The 16,165-nt window shown below is 45.7% G+C and overlaps 2 protein-coding genes across 5 annotated transcripts in view; both read left to right on the top strand.

Moving 5' to 3' along the window:
• Nucleotides 1–2,114: 2,114 nt before the first annotated feature.
• Nucleotides 2,115–4,110, top strand: med31 (mediator complex subunit 31). The gene is made up of 4 exons (XM_082547749.1): nt 2,115–2,332; nt 3,143–3,217; nt 3,296–3,392; nt 3,508–4,110. Exons 1-4 carry the CDS (start codon nt 2,323–2,325, stop codon nt 3,722–3,724), a joined length of 399 nt encoding a protein of 132 aa, XP_082403875.1. The 5' UTR covers nt 2,115–2,322; the 3' UTR covers nt 3,725–4,110.
• Nucleotides 4,111–4,798: 688 nt separating this feature from the next.
• LOC309715231 (uncharacterized protein) overlaps nt 4,799–16,165 on the top strand; it is a 64,413-nt gene continuing 53,046 nt past the window's right edge. Inside the window, exons 1-9 of one of the 4 annotated variants that reach the window (XM_082548194.1) lie at nt 4,799–4,870; nt 6,281–6,511; nt 6,787–6,925; nt 8,210–8,355; nt 8,915–8,967; nt 10,372–10,496; nt 10,873–10,980; nt 12,364–12,573; nt 12,724–15,232. In XM_082548194.1, coding sequence (XP_082404320.1) covers nt 6,309–6,511; nt 6,787–6,925; nt 8,210–8,355; nt 8,915–8,967; nt 10,372–10,496; nt 10,873–10,980; nt 12,364–12,573; nt 12,724–13,035 — 1,296 coding nt within the window. In that variant the 5' untranslated portion in view covers nt 4,799–4,870; nt 6,281–6,308 and the 3' untranslated portion in view covers nt 13,036–15,232. Of the gene's footprint in view, nt 4,871–5,344; nt 5,517–6,280; nt 6,512–6,786; nt 6,926–8,209; nt 8,356–8,914; nt 8,968–10,371; nt 10,497–10,872; nt 10,981–12,363; nt 12,574–12,723; nt 15,233–16,165 lie in introns of those variants that run through there. The other 3 variants (XR_014279167.1, XM_082548193.1, XM_082548192.1) reach the window with 3 other exon arrangements.

Here is a 16,165-nt window from a genome sequence, read left to right as displayed (position 1 = left end):
ACTATTGCTGTGTGATTTATTACTGTTACTGAAGGTCCGCGACTCCGAACTGTAGTAAAGGGACCTCTGACTAATACGGCGGGGTCCCTGTCGGCTCGTAGCCGAAAAATAGCTTTACTTTGTTGTGTGGGTCAACTTTTCTTGCGAGAGACAGAGAGAGGCGTTGAAAGGCTGCTCCAACGGAATTTATTGTTTTCGGAGGAAAACAGGAACACGGCGTACAGTCGAGTCTTAATAGCTTACTTACAACTGGGCTCGTCAGTGGTTATTATTATATTTACATGCTTCCAGCTCCCGTTTTTCCTCGACGACAACTCGTACCTTTCCACTCCCCTTTTTCTCCCTCCTCGCGCTCACAGACACATAACGTGTATGGCAGTCCATTCTCCCTGCAACACGGACTACACTGCCCATGATGCTACATTCTTTAGAGCTATGCTTGTAGCATTCTGCCTGTTAGCTTAGGACAACAACAACAACAACAACGAAAAGGCCTCTCTCACCCAGGAAACACACAGTCGCAGAGAGAGAGAGAGCGTCGCCCTGTAACCATGGCAACCGTAACCCTGCCGCCTGGAACAAAAGAACGTAGCTGTCAAACAAAACCCAAACAGTCCTGACCCGCGACAATATGAAACAGGAAAGTACCGCAGTGTAATACATTTATTTCAACAAAGTAACTGTATTCTGAATACCACCTTTTTAAATGGTAACTGTAACGGAATACAGTTACTCATATTTTGTATTTTAAATACGTAACGGCGGTACATGTATTCCGTTACTCCCCAACACTGCTCCCACTGGAAACCATTGTGTCCAGTTAAAGTCAATCGACTTTTGTAAAGGAGAGTTGTTAGATGCTGTGCTCATGAGGACAATGGTTTTTAACTTGCAGCACAACACAAAGCTGCCGTACTGGATCAACGATCAAAACACTTAATTGAGCAGAATTAGGTCAAAATGTAATATCCTCATATGATGACACATCACACATGACCAGCATTGTTCTAAGAATGCAAACTTTCTTATTGGACGTTTCCACAGCTGCCAGAAAGGGACAGATTTCTGGCTGCTCTTAACGAGTGCTCGTTGCTCTCGTTTTCTTTGGAATTCCTGCACAGAGGATGTAACACCCATGATAAGCACTGAGGTGCGTCCTTGTCAGCAATCAGCCATCCTCAGCTTCCAGGTTAGGAAAAGTGGAACCAGAAGATATTCAAATGCATCTCTCCACAGCTGCCGATGAATTCTACAAAAAACAAAGTTTGTTAAAAACATTTGCAGGTGAATCACCACTGATTTATCACTGACATCCATTTACTCAAAGATTACTGACAAGTGGACAACTAGAATATATAGTTTATAATTTCAACAATGTACTGTAAAAAATGGAACTTTATATGACAAACGTGGTGCTTGTGGAATTTTTAACAAGGACCCTACAAAACTTTACAGTACTCATGCTGCCAAACTTCTGACAGCTAGGTGTGCAGTTCCTGCTTTAAATGCATTCACTGTTAAGATTAAGGAATCTAAGTGATAAGAGGCCAGAAGTGTTTGAACTCGCTTATGAACCTAAATCACTGAGGCCGTCTCTCCTGCATGAAGTCCAGGTGCTGGTTTTCCAGTGTGTGCGTCTGATGCCCCAAAGCTGCCTCAGAGCTGTAACACCATCAATGGCTGCAGTATGGAACAGATGTGGGTGTGTCCTCATCTCCCAGAGTCCAAACCGTCATCAAACAGCCCTACAGACACAAAAACTGTCCCTGTGTGTTGGCCCTGCGACAGACTGGCGACCTGTCCAGGGTGTACCCCGCCTCTCGCCCTATGACCGCTGGGATAGGCTCCAGCGCCCCCCGCGACCCTGAAAAGGAGAAGCGGAAGCGAATGGATGGATGGATTAATTAAATATGTCAATAATTATTAAATGTGCCAATAATTATTGAATTAAATGAGTTGTAAATATTTATTTAATTAATTATTGCCACATTTAATTAATTATTTAATGGTGTATTTATTAATTCATTATGTCAGTCCTGGCGTTCCATATCTGTGGGAGCCTGAAGGCGCTTATCTTTTGCCTGCTGTTGCCTCCCTCTTGAGGCCAAACAACGAACAGCAGGCAGCGTAAAGCGACGTGGATGTCGCGAAGGCGGAAGTTTAACGTTTTACGTTTTAGTCTGCACACGTTTGATGGCGGCGATTAAACCCGAAAAGGGCAAAACCCGGCTTTCTGTTCTTATTTGTGCTTCTTAAGTTTTTATACAGTTTATCTGACATTTAAGTCCTTCATCTACATACTGCTGCCTTCAGGCTGTAGCCATGGAAACAGGTTTGTAGCAGATTGTTTGGTCAATGCTAATCTGCTAGGCTAATATTTCCTGTAAGACAAAACGCCATAAATAAATCCGTAAGTTTTACTTTGTTGGCTTTAAAAGCGTGTCTGTGAGCAGCTGATGGTATTTACATGTGCTCCGTCTTGTTTTTCTACTTTGACTACGAAGCATTCCGCAAACAGACAAAGCGGCGTTAAATTGAATGGAGTCTGGCGGCGCTGGGATTACGAGTTTTATTTAAGGGAGTTAAAGGGAGTAAAGGTTCTGGTTGTTTTTAAATGTAATTGAATGTGTTGTTAAAGACGTTGGTACACTCATGATTAGCTTTAAGTCAGGCTGCAGAGTGTCGGCCTTTTCTGTCCTGATCACAACGTCCCAAGAAATTATTCCGATTGACAACAAACCTGATTTATCAGCTAACGTAAGTGTGTTTGAAGATGACCTGGCATGGACGCTGAAGACTGTACTCCGAGACTCGCTCTTTAATTCGGCTCTCAATAATTCATCCTTATATTAAATTTAATTTCCGAGCTGCCTGTTTAAAGTTTTCAGGTTGAATTAAAACAATGTGCCTCTAAATTGCTTTTTTTCTAATGGAGTCTGGTATAGAAACATGCGTTCTCGTGGGTGTGTTACGTTGGCGTGTGTGTAGTGTGGATTGAATCCTTCGAGATATTATTGAGGTTTAGATTTAATGTAATTAAATAATAGAAGTTAAAAGCATGTGCTCCTGATGATCTCAGGATAATCTGTGCTGTGGGTTTGAATGTCGTGTTGCTGATTAACTCGTGTGCTTCCCGGTGCAGACGAGCAGGCCAGGAACCGTTTCCAGTTGGAGCTCGAGTTCGTCCAGTGTTTGGCGAATCCCAACTACCTGAACTGTGAGTGACTCTGTGATCAGAAACTCGCAGCTTCACATTTGCCAGAGTTTAACGTAGGTTTTGTGTGTTTTTTTCCAGTTCTGGCTCAGAGAGGCATCCTGAGGGACAGATCCTTCATCAACTACCTGAAGTACCTGCTGTACTGGAAGGAGCCTGAGTATGCCAAGTTCCTCAAGTACGGCGACGTGTTTGATCCTCAGTTTAGATGATTTTCTCTTTGAGGATAAAGTTGTGATGTTTGTAAACCCTTCTGTCAGCTGACCTCTGCTCTGTGACTCTGCCCCCTGCAGGTACCCCCACTGCCTGCACATGCTGGAGCTGCTGCAGTACGAGCACTTCAGGAAGGAGCTGGTGAACGCTCAGTGCGCCAAGTTCATCGACGAGCAGCAGCTGCTGCACTGGCAGCACTACTCACGAAAACGCATGCGGCTGCAGCAGGCGCTCGCTGAGCAAACGCAGGCGCAGCCACAGACAGCCCCGCCGCACGGCAATCCTGCCGCAAAATGACGACGGAGTTGGAGTGCTGCTGGGATACCGAGGTTATTTCTCCATTCACGTGAACATTAAAGACCGTGGGGGAGGAACTGAGGTGGGAGCTGATCAGCTGATGGGAAGCATCAAGCTTTCAAGCTAAAATTTCTCCTGGATTTATGGATGTAACTATTTCCTGGAACTTGTCAGTCCTATGGTCTCAGCAGGAACAGACTGAAAACAAAAAGGCAGCAGAGGTTTTCATTTAAAGTCCTGCTGCTCAGCTGCAGAGTGAGCTCCTGCCTGATGGGGGCGTGCTTTTATCTGCGGCGATCACCTGAGTGTGACTGAAGTGTTCCGGGAGAGGGGAGTGGCTCGGCCTGTTTTCATCCTTTGTTCTAATAAAATGTTTGAAATGTGAAGAGTTTGTTTCTGTTTGCGTGTTGATTAAACCAATAAAGTTATGCAGGCTTTCTTTGAGTTAGTCTGCTCAATAACAACAATGACCTACCTCCTTTTCCTAACCACTTTTCCTTGACCTGAAATATCCTGACGTGAGGGAAAGAGGAGGTGCTCTGATGCAGGTCACATGAACAAGATCTCACTTCATCACAAAGTTTCCCTCCATCGTCACTTCTACAGCAGAGCATTAAACAGTGATTCAGTGAGGGTAAATGGTAAATGGCCTGTATTTATATAGCGCTTTACTAGTCCCTAAGGACCCCAAAGCGCTTCACACATCCAGTCATCCACCCATTCACACACTGGTGATGGCAGCTACATTGTAGCCACAGCCACCCTGGGGCGCACTGACAGAGGCGAGGCTGCCGGACACTGGCGCCACCGGGCCCTCTGACCACCACCAGGGTGGCTCATGATGTGCATTTAAAGAGGAAACTCAATATTTCTTTTCTATTTTTAGATCCTGAAAACAGATCCGGTGGAAAAGAGCAGAGCAACAAGACAAAGCATCCCTGGCTGCAGAGCCTTGAGCACAAACACAGACAGAGAGCCCTCCTGGACCCTCTGTTTATTGACTGAGGGTGCGTTGTTACCTGCTGCTCTCACCTGTAAGAGTGTAAGCGCGTGTTTATGACAGGACATCTAAAGCAGCGGGAACCAAAACGGATGAAGGACCGAGGACTGAACGTGCAGTGAGGAGTGCAAACACCATTCTCAGAGGTCAGCTGGCTGATACAGCTAACAAACATTTTATTATAAAATTAACTTCAAAAGAAACCCGGACATGTAGTTTAAGTCATTTTTGTTAAATACTGACACGACAAGCAGCCGTAATAGGATGGTTAATACACTAAAACCTAAACTATCATCGAACTATTTTTTCAAAATAATAAAGTCCGTTTATCTAAAAACAGGAAGCGTTGATCGGAGGACTGTTCAGCTAAAATAAATACACAAATAGTTCGATAGATAAATAAAATAATACCAGCAATAAAATGTAACAGAGGAAACAAAATCATAATAATACATCTGAGTAAAGTAAATCCACTCAGGAAACTAAATGAAGCTAAAATGTATTGAAAATAGAATAAAATAAAATATTATTTTTGCCGTTTTCTGGCGCTAAACGTCCTTATCTGCTTTTATTGTGAAGGACTCCGGAAGTTTTTTGATTACGTTAGCGGAAGACACGGGACCGTTTTCTCCGTAACACCAGGGCCGTTGTGCGGTAACCGAGCGGTGTTGAGACGTGAGTCGTGCCTCGGTACCTGGATGGACGCCCAGCGGTTCAGTTAGCTAACGTTTAAGCGATGTTTTCGCTGATTTCCGCGGACACCGGGACGGGAAACGGTTGAGCGGGACGACGGTAACTCCTTGTTTCTTCATCATCACTGATTAATCGGGGTGTTTTGTTTAAAAGTGCCGACTTTAATGTAGCAACGGAGCGATCTGCACTGACAGGTAGACTTAAAAAGTTTGTGGCCGCCTGGTGTGGGCATGCGCAGTTTGCAATATGGGGTTGAATAAACGTGATTTATGAAACTGGCTGAGTTAGCTTGTTAGCATTCTGATAAGGGAGTTGTTCATATTTGCTCATCTGTGAAGTGTGGAGGAGCGGAGCTAATGGCTCGGACTGTAAAGTGGCAGCCTGCAGGTCCAAGTCCAGGCTGGGTTAAACTGTAAATTAAAGTCACAGCGTCACCTGTGACCTTTAGACTCACATACCTTTTATTCTTTGACTCTAACAGGGTTCAAAATAATCAGAGCTTCAGTTCCGCTAGTTTCAACTCCTGCCTCTTTATGCCAGTTTTCTTCTGATTGGCTGCCCCTCATAAACAGAACATTTAATCAGCAGGTGGGCGGGGCTTCTTCTGGAGCGCAAAGCCAAAACCAGCAAAATGATCATTTTGATGCTCGGAAATATTTCACATTAATCAGTTATCACCTAGTTATCCGTCTGTGTGCTGTGTTTGATGTGAGCACGTAGCACTGGAACATAGATTTACAACAGGAAATGAGGTGGAGCAGATCAGCACGTACTGTATTCATACAGCATGCACACTCATTATTAGCTGTTTACTCACTGTGATAACCAGACCTCATCTCGAGCGTTTGTGTCTCCGTGCTCAGTTCAGGTGGAGTCACCAGCACAGACCTGATGTTGCAGCGGGTGGCGGTGGTCGGTGCCGGAGCAGCCGGACTCTGCGCGGCCAGGCACATCCTGTCCCGTTCAGGCCGCTTCGCTCCTCCGGTGGTGTTCGAGCTCTCTGAAAACGTAGGCGGCACCTGGTGTTACGACGAACGTGTTGGAAAGCTTGATAACGGGCTGCCGGTGCACAGCAGCATGTACAGAGACCTCAGGTAGGCTCACCTGTCTGCACACCATCGATGGGCTCGCTGCGAGGGCCGGCTCCACGTTTCACTAGAGCAGCTTTGCACAATTTATGTTGTAAAGTCATCCTTAACGCTTCAGTCCTGACTCGACTAAAGCCTAAAGTCACAGTTGTTTCTGGTCCTTTCCTGTGGGCTCGTTCTCTCTGCAGTCTCCTACATTGACATGAACATGAGAGAAAGGCTGAGCTGCAGTGAAGTTTCCTTTCTGTGCTCGCAGTTAATGTTTTCTGATATTCCGACAGGACCAACCTGCCCAAGGAGGTGATGATGTTCCCGGACTTCCCCTTTGAACCCCAGCTTAGCAGCTTCCTGCCCCATCAGGAGGTCCAGAGGTACCTGGAGAGGTACTGCCAGAGCCACGGCATCCGGCCTCACATCCGGGTGAGTCGCCCGGGATTCTTCTGAGTCAGATTTAAGCTGCTGGCTCTCATAACACAGTCTGTGATGTCATGTAGTGAAGGGTGCAGGTGGCTGCTTTGTGATACGTGTAGACTTTACGATTCAGTTAAAATCTTTATCGATGGCAGCATTTTGTATTTAATGCCCTTCGAGTGCAGAAAGGAAAATATCGACTCAGTAATGTTTTATTCCTTTCTTTGTTTTATTGTAGAGTCTTTACAGTATAAAGCGCCTGGAGGCAGCTGTTGTTTTAAATAACATTGATTGGATTGAAAATTGAAAAATGTCTGCATCTGTAAAAAGTAAGAGTGTGGAGTTTGTGGGAAAGACCACAGCCGTGACCATGGAGATGTTAACTCCGAGCCACAGTCTGAAGCGAGGCTCCAACCAGCTCGACTGCTTCTTGTATTTAACCAAGAGAGTAAAATCTGGTTCAACAGAGACCTGATCAGGATCACAGACGCACTCTGCAGTAGAAGATCTGAGGTTTCAAGTTTCCCAGCTGGATAAAAGCAGCTTTCGTTCGTTTGAACTTTCTGTTTTAACTCCTGGTACCAGAAACACGAGCGACAATCCTAACAGCTGTTCATAGGCAATAAAGATAATCAAGGCGATTACCCAGCATGCTTTGTACATGAAAATGTACCAGCGGTGTTGCTTCCTCAGGCTTAATGAAAGCTGTTCATAAAGCCTGGTGTGACACACCGAACTCAAAACAAAGTTTTCATTTCCTTTTTCTTTATTCATCATCTCATTTATCTTCCCTCTGCAGGCACACGCTGTATTAAATAAACCATAAAACCCAAATAAAGATCCAGCAGTTACACAAACACTACGTCACAGCACTAAACACAAAGTCCATCCATCCAATAGTAGTCCTGACCTGGTTAATGTTACGTGGCTGGTTATTTTTCAGAATCCCTGAAAGAAACAAGTGTGATTGTGGTTTGTTGTCCTGAGTTTTTTAGTTCTGGTTTATGAAGCCGTGACAGTGATCTGATTGGCTGTAACAGGGTGTTAAACATAAACGTCACTGATGGAGTTTCTAATATGACTAAACTGCTCTCTAGTATAAAGCCAACACCTGAGTACCTGCCACCGGTGTGGACCCCAGGATCATCAGAGACTTGGAGACGATTTCAGCTCCGTCAATAAAAATCTGCTCGCCTTGAATTTTCTAAGAGATCTGATTTGTCTCAAATATGATACAATACAAAAGTAAACCTCCCGCGGCGCCACTTTCCTCACTGTGACTCTTTTTGTCAGTTCAACACTGTCGTGGAAAGCGTGAAGCCCGTCAATGTGACGACAGAGGGCGAGGTGGAGGAGAGGACGGCGTGGGAAGTGACATCATCTGATTCTTCAGGTCATCAGAAAACTGAGACGTTTGACTCTGTCTTCGTCTGCTCGGGGTGAGATCACACACTGCGTTCTAATGACCAGCAGGGGGCGATGGCAAATAAAAGTAATAGTGCAGAAACATATGAATCTGGTTCTGTGACCAACACTTCGCCCATGAGTTGATGGTCTCAGACGTAGTTTAAAGTTTCATTAAATCAAAGGTTAAACTACAGCATCTCATTGGCTAATGAGCCGTAACACCTGGTCAGCGTGTGGCTGCGATTCAACATATTTGCATTCACTAATTATTCCAGAGTGCAACTTTAATACGATGTCTTTTTTTAAAAGTCTTTAAATGTTGACATTTACAAATAAAAGTGTGAATCTTGTGAAGTCTAAGATTTTGTGTTTTGGAAAAAGAAAAAGATTTTATCCAAAAGCAGAAAGTTACAAAGTGTGTATTAAAGCTCTTAATTTGAAGGTGAGCATTTTATTTTGAAATGACTCTGTAGGCTTTACTTCAGAATAAAAGCCTCTGCCCCCTGCTGCCACTTGAGGGTGCCAAAGCTCTGAGTTCACCTGCTTCAGCGGCTCTTATTATTTTGACTCTTATTCTCGTCTGTTTTAAAGGCACTACTCAGACCCTCACATCCCACTCATACCAGGCATCGAGAACTTTAAAGGTAAAACAAACATTTATGCCTTCATAACAAAAACAAAGCTTTTACAACATGCAAGTATTTTAATGAAAAGTTCCTGATATGATAGAAATTAGTTTTTCTGAGGAGATTGAATGAATGCAGTGAACTGCTGATGACTTCATCAGGTTTATTCTTGTGTTTAAGCCTCAGTAACATCTGTAAACACTCAGTCGTGATTAGCATTAATCTGTGTCAGTTTAGTAAATCGAGGTTCGCTGGTGCTAGATTGGATCAGCGGAAGGACTGCGCTCAGAGCTCAGTCCTCTCCTTTCTGTCTGCTGCACACTGAAGGTGTGGACAGTTTTGCGAGTTCACAGCAGATCGTGACACTTCAAACTGAGCCGCATCGGTGTGAGCTTCAGGAATGTTCGTGTGGCTGGTTAGACACACCAGCATTGTTCTCATTTTGTGCTGAATCCCCACAAAGCGTACCTCCGGGTGTGTTCAGACACCTCCGGGAAACCTTCGTGTTTCAGTCAGTTGGTAAAATCAGAGGTTTCAGAGGCTTCTGGACACCAAAGAAGTTTGAATGAAAGCTCAACAGGCAGCTCAGCCAAGTCAGTCAGAGAGACTTTATTTATCTCCAAGGGGCAATTAAGATAGATACCCTGCCGACCGTACATACAATGCACAAACATCACATTGAGGAGACCGGTCAGGCTAGGTAGCTCTGGCCGGTCGACCCCACGAGCAGCCACCCGAACCGAAACCATGGAAAATGCACAACATGAGGAAAGACGAGGAGAAGAAAAGAACTCCTCCCAGACTGAGCTCCAACAGGGAGATCAGTTTGAGAACAGAAAAAAACACCTCAACACACGAATCAGCACATCTCACAACATAAAGACATAAGCTTCGAAGGCGTTTGGAGGGGGTGGAGGTGAGTGTAGGTCTGCATCAGTGTACATGCGTGCGTGTTCCGTGTTCAGCGGAGAGAAAGTGTCCCTTCACCCGGTTAGGCAAAAGTCAGCAATCTTCGGTCGGCGCCGGTGACCTTGAATGAGGAGTCACAGCAGCTGTTTTGTTATCTAACGGAGAGTTGTGTTATTCCCGTCAGCTTTTGCCTTGAGCATCCAGCTGGCGCCAGGGGGGCCGCATCAGATGAAGATGGTAGTTGTTGTGGTTAGTGCGAACAAACTGTCTCCAGTTTTACAGCTGGTCTAACGTCCATCACTGGTCACCAGGTCTCTTAATTCTCGTTGTTCTTCTCCATACTGCGTTCAATAAACACAGTCTTGAGTATTCACAGCCCTGCCCATCGTCTATCATGTCGGCCAGCCTTGTGGGACAACTTTTACCCCGCCTACTCTGGAACAGCTGTCACCGCTGCACAGAGCATCCCTCCCAGTGATCCATTCTAGAACCAGTGTGCCTCTCTGTGTGCAGGGAAAGTGCTCCACAGTCACTCGTATCGATTCGCGGAGCCGTTTGCGGGTCAGTCGGTGGTCGTTCTGGGAGCCAAAGCATCAGGTCTGGATATTTCCCTCGAGTTGGCCAATGTGGGTGCCCAGGTAACAACTAACACCTGCATGCAGATGTATTATTTTTATTATTATTATCTTTATTTCTTGCATATTTTAGTTGACCTACCAGAATGCCTGACGAGCTGGGCACCAGTGGGTTCCTCCTCTGATGGGAGGAAGGTGCCAGGTGATAGACAGAGGGTGCATGTTCCTACATTTGTATTAACTGTTTGACAAAGCCACAGGGAGCCTCTGGTTAGAGAGCAGGAGGAAGAGGAGCGAGAGCAAAGACGTATAATTGTGTCTTTAAAGAAGTTAACAGCAGGTTACGCTGCATAACTGCAGCCTGGGACGAGCAGCGAGTGCAGAAAGCGTGTGACGGAGCTTCAGACTCACGGCGTGTTTTTCTTTCTTCATCTCACAGGTGACTCTGAGTCACCGCCGCCCTCGGATCACCTTCCCTCTGCCTGATGGGATTCAACAGTCCAGCTCAGTAGAGGCCGTCGAGGACGACGGCAGAATTCGCTTCCAGGTGACTGACCTCAACTGTATTAATCCTCCACTGCAGGAAGTCCACCTGAGACAGTGGCTTGTGAAAGTATTCGGCCCCCCAGCTCAGTCAGATTAGTGTTTGTGAACAGCAGTTTTCAGATCTTGCCACAGATTCTCGATTGGATTTAGATCTGGACTTTGACTGGGCCGTTCTAACACATGGATATGTTTTGTTTTAAACCATCCCATTGTTGCCCTGGCTTTATGTTCAGGGTCGTTGTCCTGCTGGAAGCTGAAGCTCCGCCCCAGTCTCAAGTCTTTTGCAGACTCCAAGAGGTTTTCTTCCAAGACTGCCCTGTATTTGGCTCCATCCATCTTCCCATCAACTCTGACCAGCTTCCCTGTCCCTGCTGAAGAGAAGCCCCCCCAGAGCATGATGCTGCCACCACCATATCTGACAGTGGGGATGGTGTGTTCAGAGTGATGAGCAGTGTTAGTTTTCCACACATAGCGTTTTGCATTTTGGTCTCATCTGACCAGAGCAGCTTCTTCCACATGTTTGCTGTGTCCCCACATGGCTTGTGGCAAACTGCAAACGGGACTTCTTCTGGTTTTCTGTTAACAATGGCTTTCTTCTTGCCACTCTTCCATAAAGGCCAACTTTGTGCAGTGCACGACTAATAGTTGTCCTGTGGACAGATTCCCCCACCTGAGCTGTAGATCTCTGCAGCTCGTCCAGAGTCACCATGGGCCTCTTGGCTGCATTTCTGATCGGCGCTCTCCTTGTTCAGCCTGTGAGTTTAGGTGGACGGCCTTGTCTTGGTAGGTTTACAGTTGTGCCATACTCCTTCCCTTTCTGAATGATGGCTTGAACAGTGCTCCGTGGGATGTTCAAGGCTTGGGAAATCTTTTTGTAGCCTAAGCCTGCTTTAAATTTCTCAATAACTTTATCCCTGACCTGTCTGCTGTGTTCTTTGGACTTCATGGTGTTGTTGCTCCCAATATTCTCTCAGACAACCTCTGAGGCCGTCACAGAGCAGCTGTATCTGTACTGACATTAGATTACACACAGGTGCACTCTATTTAGTCATTAGCACTCATCAGGCAACGTCTATGTGCAACTGACTGCACTCAGACCAAAGGGGGCTGAATAATTACACACACCCCACTTTGCAGTTATTTATTTGTAAAAGATGTTTGAATCATGTATGATTTTGGTTCCACTTCTCACGTGTGCACCACTTTGTGTTGGTCTTTCACCTGGAAGTCCAATAAAACTGATTCATGTTTGTGGCTGTAATGTGACAAAATGTGGGAAAGTTCAAGGGGGCCCAATACTTTTGCAAGCCACGGCATATAATAAAGTTCAAGCAGACGCCTCCTGTGATTGGTTGGTTGTATTTGACACTGTGATGGGTTCCAGGACGGCTCGGTGACGGAGGCGGATGTCCTGATGTTCTGCACCGGGTATAACTTCAGGTTTCCGTTCTTGGATGCAGCTCAGCTGGGTGTGGACATCCAGGACCAGATGATGTCACCTCTGTACCGCTTTCTGGTGCCACCCGCCTTCCCCTCGCTCTTTTTCATCGGCATCTGCAAGATCATCTGCCCCTTCCCCAACTTCAACTGCCAGGTGAGCGGCAGTGTACCGTCATACCCACTGTTCTCCACTGCAGCAGTCCCAGTGTCGACTTTCTAAGAAGCAGAGCGGACTTACTCTGGTTTGAATGCCGTTTGTTAGGTAGCTTCGGTTGTTAGGTTCGTTTGTCTTCTATCGCTGCAGGTCCAGTTCGCCCTGGCCGTGTTGGAGGGCTCGGTCACGTTACCCTCTCGAGTTCAGATGGAGGATGAGGTCCGGCGGGAGCTGCAGGAGAAGCTGGAGCGGGGAGTCCAGCATCGCCACCTGCTGATCTTGGACCAGGATCAGTGGGAGTACTGCAACACACTGGCTCGCACCGCTGGCTTCCCACTGCTGCCTACGGTCATACGCAGCCTGTATGAGGAGGTGTGGCGGCAGCGACAGATTCACCCCAAAAACTACCGGAAGCTCAATTACAGGCTGATCAGCGACTTGGAGTGGGAGCTGATCAATTAATCGGTGAAGGGCAGGTGTGCAAAGGAAGCTGAGTCTCTAGCGCCGCATCAGGCTGTACCTGAGAGGCCTGCTCCCTCTGCCCCTCTTCAAATTTACTACACTTGCTTAGATTGAGGACTTCCACCCTCATCCGTAATTATACTTTAATAAACTGATTAGCCAATGAAAACCTTTTATATTTAAACTCCCGCTGCAGCTAATAAAGGCTAATAAGTCATCAAACCAAAATACATCGACACTTCACTTAAAAGCAGCATCATTGAACAAGCAAAGTTTATAGGATGCACAAATCTCGGATGAGCCCCCAATTTAGCTCAGAACAGAAAGAGTGGTCTCAAGAACCACCTTACAAATATTCCAATGCTTCAACTTTTGTGCTTACTGTGTGATAAATGTTCTCGCCTGCTAAAGCCGCTGTTGAAAACACACCTCAGAATTTTATTGGTCTAAAAGTCCAAAGTATTTAATACATATTGATTTGTGAAGGCTGCTTTTACTCCCTGTGAGTCCGTGATGTAAACTGGTGTGACTCCAGAGCTGTCACTAATATATGTGACTGGAGTTTATAACAATGGCACTTTGCTTTTAGTTTTAATTACTATTATAAAGGACAGTTAGTGCTCACAGTTGTCCTGTGAAGAAACAGACACAGGAAGGGCGGTGCTGATTATTTGCAGGTTATAGAGACCTCCAGCACTGATGCTGCTACAGAGATGAGACTGTGAGTCTGTGCAACGAGGTGTTGGCAGGTTTTAGATGACACAAATAGAAGCAAATCTGTGACACCGACAGGCAGAAAGCGAAGCACTGCAGTAGGTTTTACCTCACAGTCTGAAGGTGTGATTAGAGCGCAGAGCGCGGCAGGATCGCAGGCCCCGTTTCCTCTCAGGAGTCGATTCAGCTCATTTTAAATGAGCCAATCAAGCTGATTCTCAGGCCTTCAGAAATCATCTCACAGCATGAATCTAAATGTGTTTGCCCACAGCTGGCAGCAGGCAGAGTGAGCTCTACACAGTGACATTATCACTAACTGCACTTTATATGCTGAGATTTGGACGGTCACTGTGTTTTTAATGGGCTGATCCCTGCAGCGATATCCTATGGATCAGGGCTGACGGGAACTCTCAAAGTGTAATCAGATTACTGTGAAATCATGGTTCCAGCTCCACAGAGGACCAAGCTTTGTAGATTTAATCACCTTCTAGTGCCACCCTCTGCTGTGATTAGCAGAGCTGCCTCTAATAAACATTGTACACTCAAATCTACCTCAATCGTTACAATAAACGTTCATTATTTCAAGGACAAAGACTCGCTGTGGATGAGTCAGAGATTAATAAGCACTAATTATTAAATGCAGAGAGGTGTATAAACACATAGAGTGAAGAAGAAACACCCAGTGCATCATGGGAATCCCCAGCAGCCTACGTCTATTGCAGCATAACTAAGGGAGGATCCAGGGTCACCTGGTCCAGCCCTAACTATATGCTTTAGCAAAAAGGAAAGTTTGAAGCCTAATCTTGAAAGTAGAGATAGTGTCTGTCTCCTGAATCCAAACTGGAAGCTGGTTCCACAGAAGAGGGGCCTGAAAACTGAAGGCTCTGCCTCCCATTCTACTTTTAAATACTCTAGGAACAACAAGTAGGCCTGCAGAGCGAGAGCGAAGTGCTCTAATAGGGTGATATGGTACTACAAGGTCATTAAGATAAGATGGGGCCTGGACAATCACAGAGATTAGTCCGCTGTCAGAGGCCATAAGAGGATCATTTATAATCTTCACTGTTTCTGTTCTGTGATAAGCTTTAAGTTTTTCTTTGGTAATTTAGTTCAATGAGTTCCTTAATTTTCTGATTTTTTGTTGAAGATCTTGGGTGTAGTGAGAGAAGTTATGGAGGCACCACCCTCCTAATAAAATACCTTAATGTTGCATCAGCTCTTGTTTTTAGAGGGAAACTCACTATTTGTCGTCCATCTCGTCATTTTACTTGTTTGTTTTGGTTATTTTTAGTTTAGTAAGTAATAAAAGTGTTCACTGTGTAAAGCTTAGTTTATCTTGGTGGGAGTGAGATCCGTGTTTGTTTTGTGTTAGCTCACCACACATGCTGTAGTCGTGTTGCAGTTTTGTTTCCTTTCTAATCTTAAGGTTTCTTTCTGTCGTGTTTATACAGCACGGCTCCTGTAAATAAACTTAATGAGTCCACACAGACTGTTTTGTGTCTCCAGAATAACTGTCTGCAGTTGGTGTAATATTAATTCTGTCCACTACACAGATATGCTCTAAGTGCAACTCAGGAATGCTTGTCTGCCAGCATGTGTCGGAAAAAGAATCTAATTGTTAGCTCTGAGAAAGCCTGGACAATACAATGTCATTTCTGGTAAAGACGGCTCACTGTATTAGTCAAAAATACACGTGTGTGTGTGTGTGTGTGTGTGTGTGTGTGTGTGTGTGTGTGTGTGTGTGTGTGTGTGTGTGTATTGGAAAACACTAAACATGGCAGCATAGGAACAAACTCTAAGTCCATGGAGGCTGGGGTCTGCCACACCAGACAAGACCCCAGCTGCAGGCTGCACATAACAGCAAGATGCTAGCAGGCAAGGCATACATGGAACGCCATAGCCAAGTGGCCGGCATAGTGTACAGGAACATCTGTGCCGAGTATAACCTGGAAGTCCCGAGGTCAAAATGGGACACGCCCCCTATGGTGGTGGAGAATGACCGAGCTAAGATCCTGTGGGACTTCCAGATACAGACGGACAAACCGGTGGTGGCTAACCAACCGGACAGAGTGGTGGTAGACAAACAGAAGAAGACGGCCGTAGTGATCGATGTAGTGACCCTGAATGACAGCAACATCAGGAAGAAGAAACACGAGAATCTTGAGAATGGTGGTCCCAGTGGTAATCGGAGCACTAGGAGGGTGACTCCAGCAGATCCCGGGAACAACGTCGGAGATCTCTGTCCAGAAGAGCGCAGTCCTGGGAACAGCTAAGATACTGCAGGACCCTCAAGCTCCCAGGCCTCTGGAGAACTTAAAGACATGTTGAGGAGGTAATTTAGCCATTTAGATCAGCTGTGTTGGATCAAGGACACATCTGAACCCTGCAGGACACCGGCCCTCGAGGCCTGGAGTTC

Source organism: Aulonocara stuartgranti (assembly GCF_965226115.1).
Source record: "Aulonocara stuartgranti genome assembly, chromosome: 10".
In the NCBI taxonomy this organism is placed as follows: domain Eukaryota; kingdom Metazoa; phylum Chordata; class Actinopteri; order Cichliformes; family Cichlidae; genus Aulonocara; species Aulonocara stuartgranti.
This window is presented reverse-complemented; position numbering and strand designations above follow the sequence as displayed.